General features: G+C 39.2%; 1 protein-coding gene across 8 annotated transcripts in view; it reads right to left on the bottom strand.

Moving 5' to 3' along the window:
• The window catches only part of TENM1 (teneurin transmembrane protein 1), a 995,213-nt gene that overhangs the window by 46,601 nt on the left and 930,579 nt on the right, over positions 1 to 18,033 (bottom strand). For all 8 annotated transcript variants that reach the window (XM_074599876.1, XM_074599879.1, XM_074599878.1 and 5 more), the window contains 4 exons: positions 16,602 to 16,851; positions 15,516 to 15,536; positions 11,161 to 11,393; positions 131 to 285 (listed from right to left, as the gene is read on the bottom strand). In XM_074599876.1, the coding sequence (XP_074455977.1) occupies positions 131 to 285; positions 11,161 to 11,393; positions 15,516 to 15,536; positions 16,602 to 16,851 (659 nt within the window). The remainder of the gene's footprint in view (positions 1 to 130; positions 286 to 11,160; positions 11,394 to 15,515; positions 15,537 to 16,601; positions 16,852 to 18,033) is intronic.

The raw sequence follows: 18,033 nt of genomic DNA, 5'->3' as shown, positions 1-18,033 counted from the left end.
CCATACTGTGCAGTCCAGAATTACTTGATTCATCTAGCACATTCTGACATACAATCCTTGTACAAGAAACTAAGTTATCTGTCTCCACAATATTTAGAAAAGTGACCATACATGAAAAACAGGTGTCTACCTGAGTGATGTCCATTCCAGAGTCACAGCTCAATGGCTGGGTTGATGTGAGGCCGTTTGAACCTATTATTGTTGTGATCACACCGTTCTCATCAATTTTCCGAATCATGGTACCGTCAACGAAGTAAATAAATCCGTGCTTATCTACAGTGATACCTGGACGAAGGGAAAGGGTAAAAAGAGTGTTAGTGCTGACATTATCTAGATTAAAAAGTATAAACTTAAAACGTTTCCTCTCCTCTTAGACTCTGAAAATCTGCTGATTAAAAAAAGTATGATTTTTTTTTTTCCTACCCATTATTTATTTGCGGCTTATACAAACTGTATATGGAAAGATCATACCCATATATCGGTCTGTCTTTGAGTTACAGAGAAAGAAGGAAGATATGAGGAAGAAACAGAACAAAACAGCAGAGGCTTTGCTTGTAATGTAAGCCTATACACATAGAATTAGATGCTTTAATAACTTCACTTCATGTCCCTCACAAAATAGGACAAGACTAGCTTCTTTAAAAACTTATCTTACAGTCGATTTTTCTTCATTTTCACTTTCTTAATTCTCATGCAGATGAAAATTTTTTCTATTACTGTACCATCTGAGTGAGGAAGAAGCACCCACAGAAAGCAAGAGACTTTTGTCGTGATATGGGCTATACATACAAATGGCCCAAGCCGGGCTCTGCTTAGCAAGTAGGAGGACTATCTGTGCTGCAGAATGTATTGCAGTGCCCAAGATGATGGTCAGATACTGGAACCAGCCTCATGACAACACTGAGTTTCAGAAGGAGTTAGTGCAGTTCTTCCACTTCTGGATCTGCAATAGGTCTAGCACCGCTGCACTGCACAGGAGAGATGGGACCTGAAACAAATGTGAGGGCTATGCAAAGGAAGAAAGGTCATGGGCTTCTGTATTTCAGTGGGGAAACTGAGGAAGGGAGGGGACGACTTGCTGTGTCCCACCAGCAGTGTGTGGTACAGCCATGTCACAACCCATGCCCGGTCCTGGTCTGTCCCAGTCAAACACTATCTCCTCATTTCTTCCCACATACAATTTGTTAGACTTTTCTATATTGCATGAACTGTAAGATCTTTTCCCCCTGAAATGTTGAAGATATAGCTAGAGAAGCACTTCTATTCATGTTAAGTTTGTGAAATCCTTTCTACCAAAACCGCTCAATTTCTTGCTTTAAACTACTTCATAATGTCCCATTTAAAGTTGCATAACTTTGCAATTATAGCAGCTGCTGTGCACAGCCAAGCTATTTTAATAATGAATTTATGTTCTGCTACACAGAAATGAAAGGCAGAGGACTTGAACAGATGGTTTGGACAGTGGCTTATATGGTTCTTGATTTTTGTCCTCTGCGTTTCGCAGAACTGAAGGCTGCATGTACTCTGAGTTTACAAAACATTTCTCTGCATGCCAGGTTAGGATCTCACACAGCAATTCCATACTCCATTAAAAAAGAAAAAAAAAACCAAACTGAGTTCCCTAACCTCCCAGCCCCATTGTCTTACACTTAATTTAATTTCTTTAAATATAGAGGAGTGGTGGTAGCCAGGGGAAAGGGAGAGTAAGCAGTCTGGGGGGCAGGGGCAGGACCAGGTGGCTCTGATGGGGAACATGCATCTCCCACAGGGATCGGAGAAGAGGGTACAGTCTCCCCAGGCCCCAAAGTAAATCTGTACCTGGCGGCTGGAAATGCCTGGGGATTGAGTTTGAGTTACGTACACATTTGAGTGTAACACACTTTCTCTTACAGTGTTAATACCCAGTGGCATGGTCCCAAGACAAACTGCCCATGACCACTTTTTTCTAACAGAATGCAGGCACAATGTCCACACCATTTTTTTCTGTCGTGGCCAGGAGGTTAGTGAGGGCTTGGCTCTCCCCTCTGCCAGCGCAGGCAGACCTCCTCCGCCAGAGCGTTACCATCCATCCCTTACTGCAGCCGAGAGGGAGGCACCGAGCGAGGCTGTCAAGGCCTCATGGGGGGACAGGCTTTTGGGCACACCCTGCCATCATGCCCCCCACTGCCTAGTTCCCATCCAGAGGAGCCTCTTCACCACAGGTGACTTTTAGGCACCTTTGAGGGTATCATAACAAAAAGATACCCAAAGGCCACAGCAGTTAACTTTAGTGCCTAGCATTCCTACTACGTCCAGCTTTTAGCCTATCTATCAGCATAGTGTTGGTAGTTGAAATTAATTCCTTAAATTGTCAATTCAGTGTATTCACCTGGCTATGAACTCCCGTTAGAAGAGAGGCACTCACATCCTGTCACCTTCTCCGTCCAGCACAAAAAACCCACACAGGCTGCTGAAGTGCTGCAGTGTAGAGAGTTAGGCTACATCACTTTGTTATGTGAAATGTCTATCACTGAAATGTCCAGTTCTCCAGGACAGATGTCACCTGGGAGACTGAAATCACCTGGGGGGGCTGGATGGGTCAGCTGGGGGTAAAGTTGGGAGGTTATAAAAAGGCTAAAGAAAGAGCAGCCATCTTAGGGCCTGGCTCCCTGCTGGCCTGCAAGCTCACAGATCATGCCTCCTTGGTACCGGCTCCTCAGAGGACCTTTACTCTTTAATTAGAGAGTAATGGTACTTTCAGAAACTACAAAACAACTGGCAAGCTCACAGCTGTTGTCTGGTTCTGAGAAGCCCAATTATAAATCCAAAATGATGAAGGTTTGAAAGTGAGCTCAGGTAAAGAGCGCATCTGAGAAGCAAAAGGGTTTGTTGTGGCGGAAACCTGTGTGTTCCAGGTTTTAGGAAGGGATGAAACTTCTGTCTGTCCCTCACGTGCGCTAAAGAGACTTTGCCCTGAAGAGACCTGCGCACACAAAGGCACACAGAATTAGGGCTTCCTGCAGGGCTGGAGCTGAGAGCCAGCCACCTCTTCAGGAACAAAGGTTAGCTGTGCAAAGCAAACGGCAAAATCTCTTTTGATACAACTGAGCTGCTAAAACATCCACCCTAAAACTCCAACTGAAGCAAAAAGAAATCCAGCCTGGTTATTAATGACCACATAAAGAATTAATACATAAATCTGAGGAGGTTTTCCAAACATTCTGAGAGAACGCCCATGGCAGAAGGCAGCAGAGCAAACCACACTGAAAGGACTGCACCTTCTGTGGTGCAGGTATAAGCCTGCAGAGGCATTCATGACCGTAGTTCCCAAAGGCCCAAGTCACCACCTGCAGTTTAGTTTGTACATGAAAGCATTTTCTCTTCAGAAAATGGGAAGGGCTGTGTTGACTCTGCCACCACAGAGCAGGCGGAGCGGAGCCGGCCTCTGAGGCAGCTCCGGCTGGTCTCCCTGGGATGCTCAGGGGTTCCTGCCCTCCTGCATGGGCTCTGCCCTGCTCTAATCAGCTTTACGCTATACAGCTCAGGCATGCTAAGGGATTATTAGTAAATGGAAAAGCTGCTAGGAAATTGTTCTAGGGTTTTTTCTTCAGGGATGTGTGAAGGTTGGAGTCAGAAGTCTCTTCAGTCCCAGCCTCCTCCTACTTTCTTGGGAGTCCCTTCAAGACTCCTTTTGAGAAGAAAAAGCCATGCTGGACTGCTGTGGCAGGGAAGGTGTGAGGAGCAAGGACCACCATATGGGACTGCTGTGGTGTGCATGCAGCCATGATTGTTGGGAATGTTTTTAACCTTACCAATATTGCAACATGGAGCAATATTAGATAGGATTTGATTTGCTTTCCACTGTGGTTCATAGGCTCAAACGAGAAACCCGATGTGGGTGGAAGTAGAGCACCTGTGTTGTGTCTTAGTCTGCCTTTACAGAGGGGTGGTGCTGCATGGTAAGAAGGACCTGTGCTTCTCACCTGTTAGCGCAGCCCTGGATCCAATCCATGCCATGGATAACACAAGGCCAGGATCTATTGCTAGGGCAAGTGCATCTTCTGTTTTACGCAATTTCCCTGTGAACAGATGGCTGTGTTGGCTGCAAACCATCCATTATATAAAAATCAAAAATTATGCTGCAATGAAATAAAGCTACTCAGCTGTGTTGCTGGATGGATTTCAAACACTGACTATATAAGAAAACCAAAGATCCTTTAACATTACCAGTGCACATTTTGCTCTCCAGCCATTGCAGAAAGGCTATCTAAGGGAAGTACATAAGCCAGTGTGATGGCACGAACAAGCCCATGTCTTCAGTATATGTACTAAAGATAATAAATTTTTGCTATTTCCTAATAAGCCTGGTTCTTCAAGTATCAGTGCATATGTTCAACAATGAACTACTGCTTCCAGTGCTTACTCTGTATACTAAAATGATGACTTTACTCTTTTGAAAAAATTACTTATGCATTTAAGTCCTGTTGACAAATACTCTATCTAAGGCATCCATGGCAAAACAAAATATACATTTGTGGCTAAACTGTCCCAATTTATTCATTATTAGAGTTGGATTCATTAATGTTCCTGTCACATCTTGCATGATGCTTCACATAATCTGTACTCCAAGAGCTTATTTTTAATCCTTTTCTGACGTACAGTGTAATGCAAAATCAAATCACACGCAGCACTTCAATTGTGCTTTAATCACCGAGGAACTCGGAGAGAAAACATGCACATGCTGAGTGTAATGAACTGCACTGAGTGTAAGTAGGAACACGGCTCACTCCACGAGTGAGTAAAAAAGGTCGTTTTTAGGTATCTTTTCTTTGCATAGAGAATGAGATGCAGTTTGTATTAGGCTCTCAGTCTGATTCTGTTTCTTTAAGGAACGGTAGCACTAAACTGTATGCCCAACTGATGCTGCCTTTGGGCACAAATGGGACCTTATTGCACAAGTGACAGACTTACCTGGCTTGTATATGGGACTCCTCATTAAACACTGATGTCTGCGTAAGGACAAAATAAACTTGTGCAAGGATTTAGTCTTGTTCTGTGACTCAGGGCTGAGCACAATCTATTATTTTGAATAACATGCTTGTACTGAAGGACTGGTTTTGGTCATGTGTAGTCAATGGGATCGTCTTACAAAGGACTAGATTTTGTACCTGATGTAAAACAGTAGCTCTTATGAACATCTATCTCCAGCAGATTTATGTGCAAAAATCTTGGAACAATATTTATAACACTTACAGGTCTTTTAATCAGTACCATTTAAATTCTGTGAACTCACATTAAAAACGAATTGCTGCTAGTGCAAACACACATGGCTACCAAGTATCATCACTACAAAGACTCTGCAGAAAAAGTTTTGCTCTTTATAATTATTTTCTGCACAAAATAGTACTTAGTAGATGGGCTGAGTACAACCACGATAAACACAGAAGGCTGACTATGATCTCTCCTGTTACATGCTCCCAGAGAAGTGATTTTGGTTAAAGGGTTATTTCCTTTGTCAGATCTGACTCAGTGCACATATGTACATGACTACAAATGCAAATAACACTTTGAAAGCAAAATGATCCCTTTTGTGTGTAGTTCTCATAGGTATAAATTCAAAATACATATGATTATTATACATATGATCTTTCAGTCTAGAAATTTTGGCATTTCAACATTAATGGAGCTAAGCTTACGGTGCTAAAAGTATGGATTAAAAGTAATACAGTAAATTCTTCATTGAGATATTTTCTCCCCCCCGCCCCCATCATAGACCACACTTGCATTCTAAGAGACTCTTTTTGGGAACAAATCCTTTTCGAACACATCCATAAGCAGCAGATAGAGCTGCTGAGAAGTTGCCCACTTCTGGAAATTCTACTTTATACTTTCTGCTCAGCTAAAAACTTTGCAAATGAGCATTTTATGTTGAAAAGTTCTAATTAAACTTCTGAAGAATTTGTAAAAGAACATCTAAAACTACTGGTGAGGACTGATAAAAGAGAATGCCACCTTCTGCTGAAGAAAAACTGTATTTAGAAGGAACTTGTGATTCTCATAAAACTTTTAATAGGAAGAAGTGAATCAAATTGGTTAATTACCATTTTATGGTTGGTAAAAGGGCAAATTACATGCCATCCATTTCTAAACTTCTAAATGTCTCCGGTGCTTTTAATTAAAGCTGCCATCTAGAAACTACTAAAGCAATTTTATGCAATTAGTTATTTATAGGTTACCATAATACACCATTCAAAATATGATTCAAGTGATTTGCAGTCTGTTGCTTTGTGATCTTTGTCATCTTTACTTCATTACTGTCTCAATACTAACAGCAAAATATTCAGCAGCTCTTTGTCAGCTGGAACATGACTCCAGTACTTGCACTTGAGTGTTGTTCTCTTTCGATGCATAACAGCGGAGTTGGAGCAAACAGCATTTTTAACTACTGACTGTGAATGAAAACGTCCTGCTTCCAGTCGGAGACATGATGGCTGGGGTCACGCTTACTGCTGACAATGGTTAGCAGAAAAGTGAATAACTTATGCATTCAGATGAAGGTTGGAAGAAATTTAGGAAAACTTGCTGTCCAAAAAGTTTACATAACATATTCTACAAGATTCCCAGACTTCTGAAATCATAGGTAGCTAATACTACTGAAGAGAAAAATAAGGAATAAATTTTGCTGAATCAAAAATGGCAAGAGATGAATTTTTTGCTGGTTCTATGATGCACACATGACAATGACTTGAGGCACCTTGGTTTGTCTACTTCTTACTTCATATGTTGCTAATGGAACATCTCACCCCATTCTGCTTTTCATTTTGAATTGCATGGAAGTGTTGAAAAGGTCTTAGGAATTTATAGAATAGCAAAGATCACTGAATAAATAGTATTGATCATTACATGTTTTCACAAGAGGCTATATTAGGAATTTGGTCTGCATCCTACTGAAGGTAACAGGAATCTTTTAGCTGAGCAGGAGCAGGCCCTAAACGGGCTACTGTCATTTGACAAATGTAAAGGATTAAACCTGAGCAGTTGTTCTTACAGCTTTATTTACTTTAGAAAGTATTGCTGCAGATGGTGAGCAACAAGATTGATTATTTCAGGATGTAAACTACTGGGGTGAACACATTTTCAAAACCATGATTTTTTTTTAGCAGTATGTCCTCAGCAAAGTAATTTCAAGCAAAATGAATAAAACTACACTGCAGAACTGATTTTTAATTTAAGCTTTCATTAGTGTTGCTAGTTCATGGCCATGGGTCTGACTGAAAAAGGTTCTTCGCTACAGCTGCGTATAAGGTATTTTTATGCATAGGATTTAGAACTTAGTCCAACCTTCTACATTTCCCTGGTGCTTGCTTTGAGGTCACTGCATGTGTAGTGAGGTCACTGCACTGCATTCAAGTACTCTGTTCTCAGTGGGCAGTTTCTAATTTCTTGAGGCACTGATTGTACACTAGCTTGCACAGACAGTGTGTGCATCTGTCTTCTAGTTCTGGAGTCTGGCCTGAACCCAGGAGTCAAAAAGCAGACACTGCAGGACCGTAGATGCTTAATCTTTGGATTTAGTGCTTAGGCTTCCAAATGTTGCAAATCACTTCTGATGCTTAGGGTTCAATCACTGGAGCGACTTAACTGTTTTCGCAAAAGTTACTTAATTTGTGTTTCCACCACAGCTGTCCTGAGTGAATGCTCTGAGGTGGTCACAAATACAAGGTAATTGAAATCAGATGTTAATCCAAGACACTTTTGTTAGTGTACTGACTGGGAGACGCTGTAGCTCAGCAAAAATGTGGTAGCTTGATTGTCTCAGCCTTTCACTGCCTCTGTCAATTAAGCTTGGAAAGTTAAATCTATTTACATGTCTAAAGTCTACTGATTTCAGAAGGGCAGGATAGGTAAGTGTTTAATGCCTTTGATCCAGGCATTGGCTTTGCAGTGCTAAGTAGAACAACTCAGGTATTTCTATTAATTTTAGTGCTTCTTAATGCTACAGTACTCATTGACAAATCTAGTTAAAATCAGGACACAATCCCATAGTGCCTTATTATAAATACTAATCCAGATTGTTTAAATGATAGTGTCAGTGACTAGACGTGCCAGAAATACTTTTTATCAAAAAATCCCCAAACCCACCAAACAGAATTCCCCCCCCAAAATTAAAATCTGTCACTTGGCAAAGTGCAACTGATTGGAATTCAGACAATGATGAATATCTTGTGTAGTTACTTCTTCATTTTCAATATCTTCTTGCGTAATAAATGTGTTCAGCTTGTCACAGATCTTATTTTATGTCCCCACCTTGTATCATTTCACATTCTACTTAAGTACTTGGTCATCTATTACATGACTCATTAGTCTGAGATCTCTACAGAATTAAAGAAAGTTGCAGTAAAAATAATATATTGAAGTTCAAATTTCAACTACATCAGCCATGCATGTTTAAAAGCATCTTTCAAAGTCAGCTCAACATACAATAGTGCAAGATTAATGTCCACTAAGCTCCATCTCTAGTCCTTCACAGAGAAGTGGGAACAGACTGAACAAAGCTACATGTGTTTGTTACCTGCAAAATAAAAAATGTGGAAAGCAGATCAAATCATAATTGATTAGTGTGACTTCATGATGTGTTCCTGTCTGGCATTTAATTCCTGGTCACTAGGCAGAGACAGTCTTGCCAAATAACGATAATGAGAGATAAAAGCTGATGAAAGCCTTACATCATTAAATATAATCTAGGACTCTCCTAAAACCTGCCTGCATGCCTACTGAAGCAGGAAAATCGTTATGAGTTCCAAAAAGTTAAAACAGCATTTGAAGCAACCTTCATTCAGAAAAGTAAGTAGGAAAGAGTATTTGAATTTCCACTTATTTACATACTTCTGAGGATGTTACCAAATAGGATTAAGTTTCACAAGTGTTGCACAGTAGGTATTTCTTATCAATTTTACAAACGGATAAACTGAGTCATACAGACATGCCCTTGTTCAGAGTCACAAGCAACTGGTAGCAAAAATGAGAATATAACTTTTGAGCCGTAACTAACCGAACTCTGATGGCCACTAAATAGAGTTCTTGCTCAGACATTACCTTTCTACCAAGTAAGAGGTAAATGTATTTTTCATTTATAACAGATTTATAACAGGAAAAAAGGAATACTCAAGACAAAAATAAGGCAGCAAATGGAGGGGGGGGGCGGGAAGGAGCTAAAAGTTTTTCTATATCAGCTTAAAAAAGAAATGCTAATCTTGCCTGATCATTGGTAACGCAAATGATTATATTTGATAATGTCTAGGCAATTACTCTGTATTTATTTGCATTATCAGGTCCCTATTTTTGCACTGTAAAAAACGTGGATAAGATATTGGTGAGTCTGTGGACTCATGGAAATTTTTGTTGGTGCTTCCTGCCTCCTAGAAAGAATATTTTTGTGCATACTGTTTGAATGTTATTTCAGTAGAAATGTGACATCTTCTGACTTGAAAATTATTCCAATAACAAGCAAAATAAGTGATGCAAAAGAATCTCTAAAACTGTATTTGAGCACATGAGACTTTTAGGTTTCTTAATAAATAATAGATTTATGGGTACCAGGCAAGTACTTCCTAGTACTTTCCAAGGTTATTCAACCTCTTACCATTTAGAGGAAAACAAGGACATGCACTTCTAATATGCCATTATGATAATACACAGCTAATTGTTCATACTGTGCTGGTGACTACAGGTTGATGCTGCATTTTGCTAGGCCCTGTACAAAAGGGCCACGTGGTAGTCCATAGTTCCTTAAGATTAAATCCAAACCATAACAAATCTGACAATTTCAAGCTGACGTAATTTAGAGTAGATGCATAAATCAAAAGCAGACAAGCCATTGTCTGCTAACAGTTAATTTTTTAAAAATTTGCTGGCTGCCCCAAAATTCAGGTATGGTACTTCTATTCTTAATTTCTCTATGAGTAGAACCTTCTGTTAAGGAAGCCATCTATGCACTGGTATTTTTAGAGTAAATAGCATATTACAAATTTTCACCAACATACTTCCCCAATAAGAAAATAAGATGGAACAACTAATTGTATTGTAATTAGATATAGTCATTGTAATCAGCAATAAAACATCGAACACTTTCATGCTAAAGGATCTGCAAACCTTTGTTTTCTACTATTTTTAGAATTGATTCATTACATTAATTAGCTGCCTGAAGATTAACATTTATTTGTACTTACCTCACACTTCCCTTCTATCATTAAAGATGTGTTAAAGTCACTCTATAATTACAATGTGTCTCTTGCTAAGCCTTAAACCAGCATTATTTGCTTGTCTTAGAGACGTTTCTACCTGGGTATACTTCTAATTTCCTACTGATATACAGCCTTCCTTTATTAGCTCACGAAAAATAATCAAACCCCTTAGATCTAGTCATTAGGAGGGAGCGATGTGCTACAGGGGAAGCAAGCTAAAAGCCCACTCAGGGCTCTGCCATGGGAGCTGCTGAGTACCCTTTGTTCCAGGGATTTCAGTGGGAGTTGAGGGTGTTTAGCTGCTTTACAGCACCAAATCCAGAGACTTTATCACACTGCAAGGGGATTAATTGTGGCACTGGTGGGGATTCAAGACTTCACACGCATTTTGCCTGTGACAATACAGGATGTACAGGAAGGTTGCAACAAAATGCTTATTTCATGTGCGATGCTCATACTTTGCAAAGTGCCTTTAATGAGGAAGGACAAATTAGAGTTCCAAATAAACTTGATTTTGCTGGCTGATTTGAACAGCTCTGACTTAATGTGTATGAGTAAGCTCCATTAACATTAAAAGAGTAACCTGAATGTATAAAATATAGAAAATGGACTTACCATACTATTTGCTTAAAAGTTAAATATAATTAAATGCTGCCACCTTGCAATAGAAAGGTAATAAAAGAGCAGTGTTGCCACAGAAGAAAAGAGTATTTCAGAGGATGGAAGCTGGAGCCTGCTGCTTATGCTACCCCCTTATAAAGGGCTCATTGCTTTAAAAACATGAATGAGCTTTATGAAATGATTTGGACTTGCTTATAGTTGGTTAAGTCATCACCTCAGATGCATTTTTTACATCCAGTTGCATCTGAGTTTCTAAATAACGGAGGGAAATGACAGATGACCACCACCAAGTACTTCGGATACGCTCTTTTCTTACCTCTTGGACTGTTGAGAGAGGCCTCGGATGCCTTTCCGCCGTCTCCACAGTGACTCTGGTCAAATGGAAGGCACTGATCACCTGTTCCTGCCACCACATCTGCGTTTTTGGCCAGATCCTTTGTTTCAGTGAGAGACTTTGCTTTGTAGACTTTTCTGGTGTTGGTATCTGACAAGTAAAGGGATTCTGACACTGGATCAACGGCTAAGTAATATTTATGTGCAGGGCTTGTACTAAAACAGAAGAGAAGAGCATCAAAGTTAAATTGGTTTTCTTTTTAATCTCTGTTCATGGTAGCATAACGCTTCTGAAGACATCTTTTCAACGACTTGGAGATGACAAAGGTGTAAGTGAGCCAAGCTTTAACGAAGCTCACGCAAGCATCACTGCTGAGAAGGAAGGAACCAGTACTAGCTGTAGAACCTGACCACCAGCTACACACCAGGTACTGAGCTTACGCAGAGAGTGGTGTTGGTGGAGTTACTGTCCACTAGTACCACACCACCCAATATAATGCTAACTGGAGTGACTTCAGCTTAGCTATAATTATTACTATCAAAAACCAAGGTCATTTTTTTATACCTGCGAGTCCTAGTATTCTTGGCACTGAAAACAAATCTAAGACTTGCAGCAAAGTAAATCACAGACTGTTCTGCATGGGCACAAATACCCACTCTTTGTTATTTTTATCTGTTTCTAAACCTTGGGAAATATGAAGGTGTGAAATATGGTGTCTTAATTCATGCCGACTGTATTGTAAGGAGCAAGGCAGAAGGCCAAGTACTGTCAGTGCAACTAGGCATGAGTTAATGCACCATAATTCATGCACTGAAGTGCCTTATTGAGATTATAAAATGTTATCTAAAAAAATATTTACATATGTGAATTAAATGGTGAGGATCATAAATTCTAATCAAAGAACTGGGCTGCATCTTATTAACCAGTACGGCTTTTTGTTTCTTTTTGACTGGAAAGTTAATTTCCAGTTTGAGGAAATTGTCTAAGCACACGGCACACCATGCCAGTGTCCTGAGCCCGGTGAGACTGCAGTGTAGTCCTGATTATAAAATAAAATAAAATAAGTGTAGATCCTTTAAATCGCAGTCGGTTACTGAAATGGTGGGAGACAGGCACAGGCAGAGTGGTGGCCAATGCCTGGCAGAGCATTTCGGTGCTCAGGCAGTATTTTTACCACTGCTATGTTTCTCCGGGGGGAGGACGAGATTTCTGACAGGTGGCTGGACAAGACGCTGACCTGCCGCATCCCCTGTAACTCTACATGGGACTTTTCTACCTGCTCTGCAGATTAAAAAGATTGTCAAATTTATTTATTTATTTTTTTAACATTATAAACATTGGTACAATTAACTAACAATTAAGACTGCTGCAACAAAGTTAGGAAATGAGTTGCTCCTCTCAGCTTTGTCAGCTGTGTTTGTGGTGGGTCTGACAACGCTCGGCGCACAGCTCCTGCACGGCTAGGATTTCATGCCACAACAAACCAGGAAAGGAAGAATCTAGATAAAACAGAACTGCAAAACTGGCAGAGGCTCCAGGGCAGATATGTAATATCTGAGATGATACTGACTTATTTTACTGATTCGATTTCAGGTTGATGAAGCCTCCGTAAATATGAAGTTTTTGCTTGGCTGAGGTAGATACTAAGCTTTATTAATCATCTATTAGACAGTTCTACCTTACGGAGCAACGTTGCAAAACCATGTAAAAATTACCTACCAGTATCTTTTATTTTAGCAATATACTGAGTACGCTATATATTACTAAGAAACCTATAACAGATGATCAGCTGAAATCTTATTTCCATTTATAAGTGATAAAGATAATTAATGTAGTACCATGTTAAATATGATAGAGCTTGAGCCTATTTCTCTCAGTTCTTATTCTCTATCCAAAAAGGGACAGAAGCTACTCGGCATCTCTGAGGATTAGGCCACAAGCTAGACTAGATTAAATCTGCCCTTAGCCACAAACATCTATAAAAGACAGAAGGCGGAAATATAAGGAAAGAGATACTCCCACAGTTGGGGAACAGATGTGAAACCCAGTCCAAGGAAACACAGGGAATGAGAGGACAGCGGTATGATGAAAGATGAGTAAGAGGATGAGCTAAAAGCAATTAATGCCAAATTATGTATCACCAGTATTATAAAATTTTGTTTGTTGAAAACATTAAGAATCATTTGTGTTCTCTGGAATGAGCTCAGAAGAGACTGGCCAGCCAAAAGATGACTTTTTAATAAAATACTTCTGTAGAAAAAGTTGCAAGAATTTTAGATGTTAAATATTGTTCATCATGCAGAAACTGCAGAGAACGAGAGGTCATTATATACTCTCCTTGTAGACACATTTTCTGTCATCCTTGTCGCCACATTTAATAGACCAGCTGTTAGAAAACTCTCGATGCTTATGCTAAAGTCTTGCATACTAAAATGTTTAAATTTAAAGAGTATTAGTAAAATATGGAACAAAATCAAATACTTGCTATCTTTGCTGAAGTTTCCAATCAAATCTAAACCTGAGTTTATTTAGATTAGCCTATTAAAAACTATTAAGTAGGCTAGCATTTACAATGAATCTTTCCAGAACAGGTTATTACCATCCTGTAGCAAAATTTTTCCCTGTTACCTCAAAGCCTAGTTTCCACTTTTACCAGTTATTGAACAGGTTTGTTATTTCTTATTAAAATCTTGATGACAAGAAAAACAAATGGGATAAGTTGTTTTTAAACAGTCGAAAATAAGATCAGTGGCCTTCTCTGTTTATTGGTCTCCAAACTCCATTCCTTTTTACATAGCATTTTCTTTGTCTCGGTAAAAATAACCCCTTTTCCCTGCTCTTTTGGAGACTAAAAATTGTGTTGAGGAACTGGATTTTGAAGTCTTCTCCCGCTTGGACTGTCATGAGCCTCTGACACCTTTTAGTTGTTGCTTCCACACGTTTGTTTGAGCATCCTAGAATTTTCCACCATGACTATACTATGGCCTTTACTGCCTCAAGAGAATGGACTGCTCAGTACGCCCCCATAACCTCAAAGACTGCATTAACTTCAAGTGATTTCCTCCCTTTTTCCACAGATTTCACTTGGACAGAATACTGGCAGAGGCAGTTATTAGTGTAATTAATAGGGCTGGGTACTTGAGTATTGTCACAACTTTTTTCAATTAAGGTTAAGTTCACCTCAAGAAACTAGTGCTACTGAGTGGGTATTAAAAAAATTCTACTTTACAAAAGAAACCCCTGAATTTGAAACATGATTCATGTTCTGAATGCATTACAGAGTAAATAAGTTCAATTTGCCTTTTTTTTCCTTTAGTTTACAAAGATACCGGACAGTTTATCATGAAGGAAAATGGAAACAATTCTTTAGTTGAAAAATAGAACCTTGCATTTATCAACTAGGAATTATTCTTTAAGTTTTCATTGTAAAATATATGAGATGTGGCATCATGTGTAAGTAGGCTGGCAAATAACCTATAGTATGCAAAAGCATTATTGTGGGTAACGTGAGTAATTCCAACCAATACTTTCATCCTGCAAGCATGCGTCAAGTCCACACGCCGCTTCCTACTGTGCCATGAAGTTATCCGCTTAGGTTGTACTACTGACGGCTTATTTATCTCATTTAAGTACTGAAATGCTAAGAAGTTTGTTTCTAAGGATACAGAGTGCCTTGCTATCTCTTTCTGGCCTGCAAAGTCACTTCTGCAGCTGGATTGTTATAACCAACTCCCTCACCGTCTGTCGCAGACGCCTAATGTGCAACGTTCATTCTTTTAAAGAAATGCCTACATTGCAATGCCAAAATGCTAACTGGAAAGGGGGGAAGCCACTTGCTTTTGCTTTAGCGCTGGAGAAGCAAGGACTGAGCTGTGACGTAGTGTCCTCAGTTCTGGGGCCTGCTGTGCACCCTCTGTAACTGTCGCAGATTTTAAAGTTTGCAGTAGAACTGCTAAAGCACAGCCCTCTAGTGTGCCTCTGAAGGCTTTTTTATTATTTCTTTGTTGCTAGAACTCCAGCTTTCCTGGCTGGCTGTATCTATGATCATTCAAACTCCATGTGAAATGCATGTGACAGCTACGAAATGCATTCCCAGCTTTCAAGTTTAAACCTCTCCATCTCTGCTTGGTGATCAGCAAACTGGTTTTTAGAGGGAGACTTCATTCCTTCAAAGTGAACAAATCAAACCTACTTTACTATTAACAAAGGTGAATTTGATTAACATTAGTATTTATTAAATTCAGAGCATTTCTCTACAGCCAGACTTCTAAAAGGACTTTTGCAAAACTGTTTTCTTGAACACGGTTCACATATTACTGTTACTGTGCTTTACTTACCTGTGCCTTGTGTCTCTATTCCTAGTAAGACAGATCAGTTCAGGTTTAAAAGAAAAAAAAGAAAAAGACAAGAAATGTTAGTCCTCAACAAAACTGTATTCTTTGCCTAACTGCTCACAGAGCTGTATCCAAATAACAAAACAATGTTTATCCTGTTACTCAGTATTATTTCTTTCTCTTCCTTTCCACTGCCTGCACGTTGTCAGGTTAATTCTGGACAATCAGCACACAACATCATCACCAGCAATGTTAACTAGTTGGAGATTCATGGGCGTTGAGTAAAAGGAAATTTAATGTATCAGTGTCTGAAGTCTTTCCTGCCTTCCCCTCTGGCTCTGAAAGGGAATGGGAAGCTGGAGTCGTAATTACAGGGGAGTCGTTAATGGTGGCACAGCCCAGCCTGACACACGGCAGTCTGCAACACCGGGTTTACTCTCGTCTGCTTAAACTCAAGTCATATCCTTTGTTACAGATGAGGAACAATTGCATTACTTTACTTGTATTAATTATTTACTTGTATTAATTAAAAAGTGTATTAATTTTAAACATGGTAAGTCATAATAGTAAGTATGTAATAATCATTAAGTAAATGTAAGTAAGTACTTACTTGAATGTACTGTACTTACTTAGGTAGAGTACATTTAGTACATTAGTACGTTTTAGGTACAGTAAGTACTTACTTAAATGTTACTGTAAATGTAAGTAAGTAATAAAGATATTTGCTATTGAATTATGGGGTTTTCTTCAAAAATACACTTCATGGAATATTTTACCTTTTTTGAGAAAATGTATGAAAAATCTCACAGGAAGAAAAATTAGCTCTATTAAGTCTGCACTTTGTAGAAATTCATTACACAAAACCTGTTCTAAAGGCCACTTAAGATGCCTGTTTTAACTGATGACTTTAAAGTAAGCATAAGTTTTCTGACAAGTTTGTTTGACCGTCGATGAGACATATGCTCACAAGGCAACTAAATGTGGCTGCTTCTTTAAGTCACAAGTGAAAAAAGGCTCACCGTAGTTTTCATAGGCATATCACGGCCAGGATAATGAACACTAGTCAGAGAAAGCTGATTATTTTTTTACCTTAATTCTAATATACCAATTGAGTTTCCAGAGGGGAAGATCCGTCTGACAAAATTGAAGTCGCCAATATACACGCTACCATCAGGCCCAGAAGCGAGAGCAACTGGAGCAAAGAGTTTGCTGTTGAGCGCAAGGCCATTGCAGTTGGAGCAGGAGACACTCCTCTGGTGTCCATTGCCCATCACGGTTGAGATGACTGGCGGCTGCTGGGAAATGAACATGTTTTCACCATTTCCTTTGTGTACGATTCCTAAGGGAAGGGGAGGCAGAAAACAGAGACAAAAAAAGCAAATGTATATCATTCAAACTCTCGAAAATCAGATTACCAAAACCGCAACAAACATCGGATCTCTTAAAGACTGTCACAGGGTTCCAATGATCTCTTCCAATTTTGTTCAGTCCCAAGCTTCCCCGTCACCATTTTGTCGATCAGTGGTTACTGGCCATTTTAAAAGCCAACATCATGAGGAGAACTCATGGTTGGTTAATGCTCTAACAAATTGACTGCTAATTGCAGTGCTATCTGATTTCTTGGGGATTACTACTTTAATATTCATTTTATTCATAAATTTTTATTAGGTAGCAGAGGAATTTCTTAGGCAGTTTGAATATTTAATTACAGGAGATTAATAGCAGGACTACTATGCATTTTTCACAACAGAGCACTGAGTGGCAGTACAAAATCTATATTCAAATTCAAATGTGAGTCCTTCATGGTACATAAAAATGGTGCCAAGTGCAGCAAAGCCAAGTCAAAGAATAATTCTGAGGCACAAGTGAATTTCTTACCAGCAAGAATCTATTAAGTTCTGCCATAAAGTTTAAAACAACTTTCCAGTCTGTCAGTATTTTAGCAGAGCTCTGCAGCATATGTTGTTGAAAGTCTTCCCAATTGCTAGGCTGCGGATACCAGGACTAGTACAAATGTGTATTTTATCAAGCTGACAGCTGTAGTGTGTTGTTTTTTTTTTTTCTTTTAATAACAATGTGTTAATATAGTTAAGAAGTACCTTTAAAATTACATGTTATTGTAAGATATTGACTATTTCTGAATGGAAGATAGGTATTCTTTTACACCACAGTTCAAAATCTCTTTTTCCCTTGGAAAGCCCAGTATTTCATCAGAAAAACGGCACGATTAAAGGAATACACACAAAGGAATATATTTTCTGGAGGACTCTTACACTGGGAAATAAGCATATTTAGCTACTGCAGGAAGTAGATGTTGAGACACGTCCAAATTTTCCCAAAGTATGGCAAATGCCTTTATGTACTGTCTCTACCAACTTTTGTCAAACTATTTTTTTGTGGCTTTCAGGTAAGTCTGAAGCTAAAATTCTCCTTGAAATTACTGAGTGTTGCCACAGCTATTTTGAAGGGAATTATATTTTTAAAACTTTATTTCTGAAGAGTAATGAACAGAATACATATA

Source organism: Larus michahellis, chromosome 9 (genome assembly GCF_964199755.1).
Source record: "Larus michahellis chromosome 9, bLarMic1.1, whole genome shotgun sequence".
NCBI classification, from domain to species: domain Eukaryota; kingdom Metazoa; phylum Chordata; class Aves; order Charadriiformes; family Laridae; genus Larus; species Larus michahellis.
The sequence above is the reverse complement of the archived record's forward strand: the minus strand, read 5'-3'. Positions and strand labels throughout refer to the sequence as shown.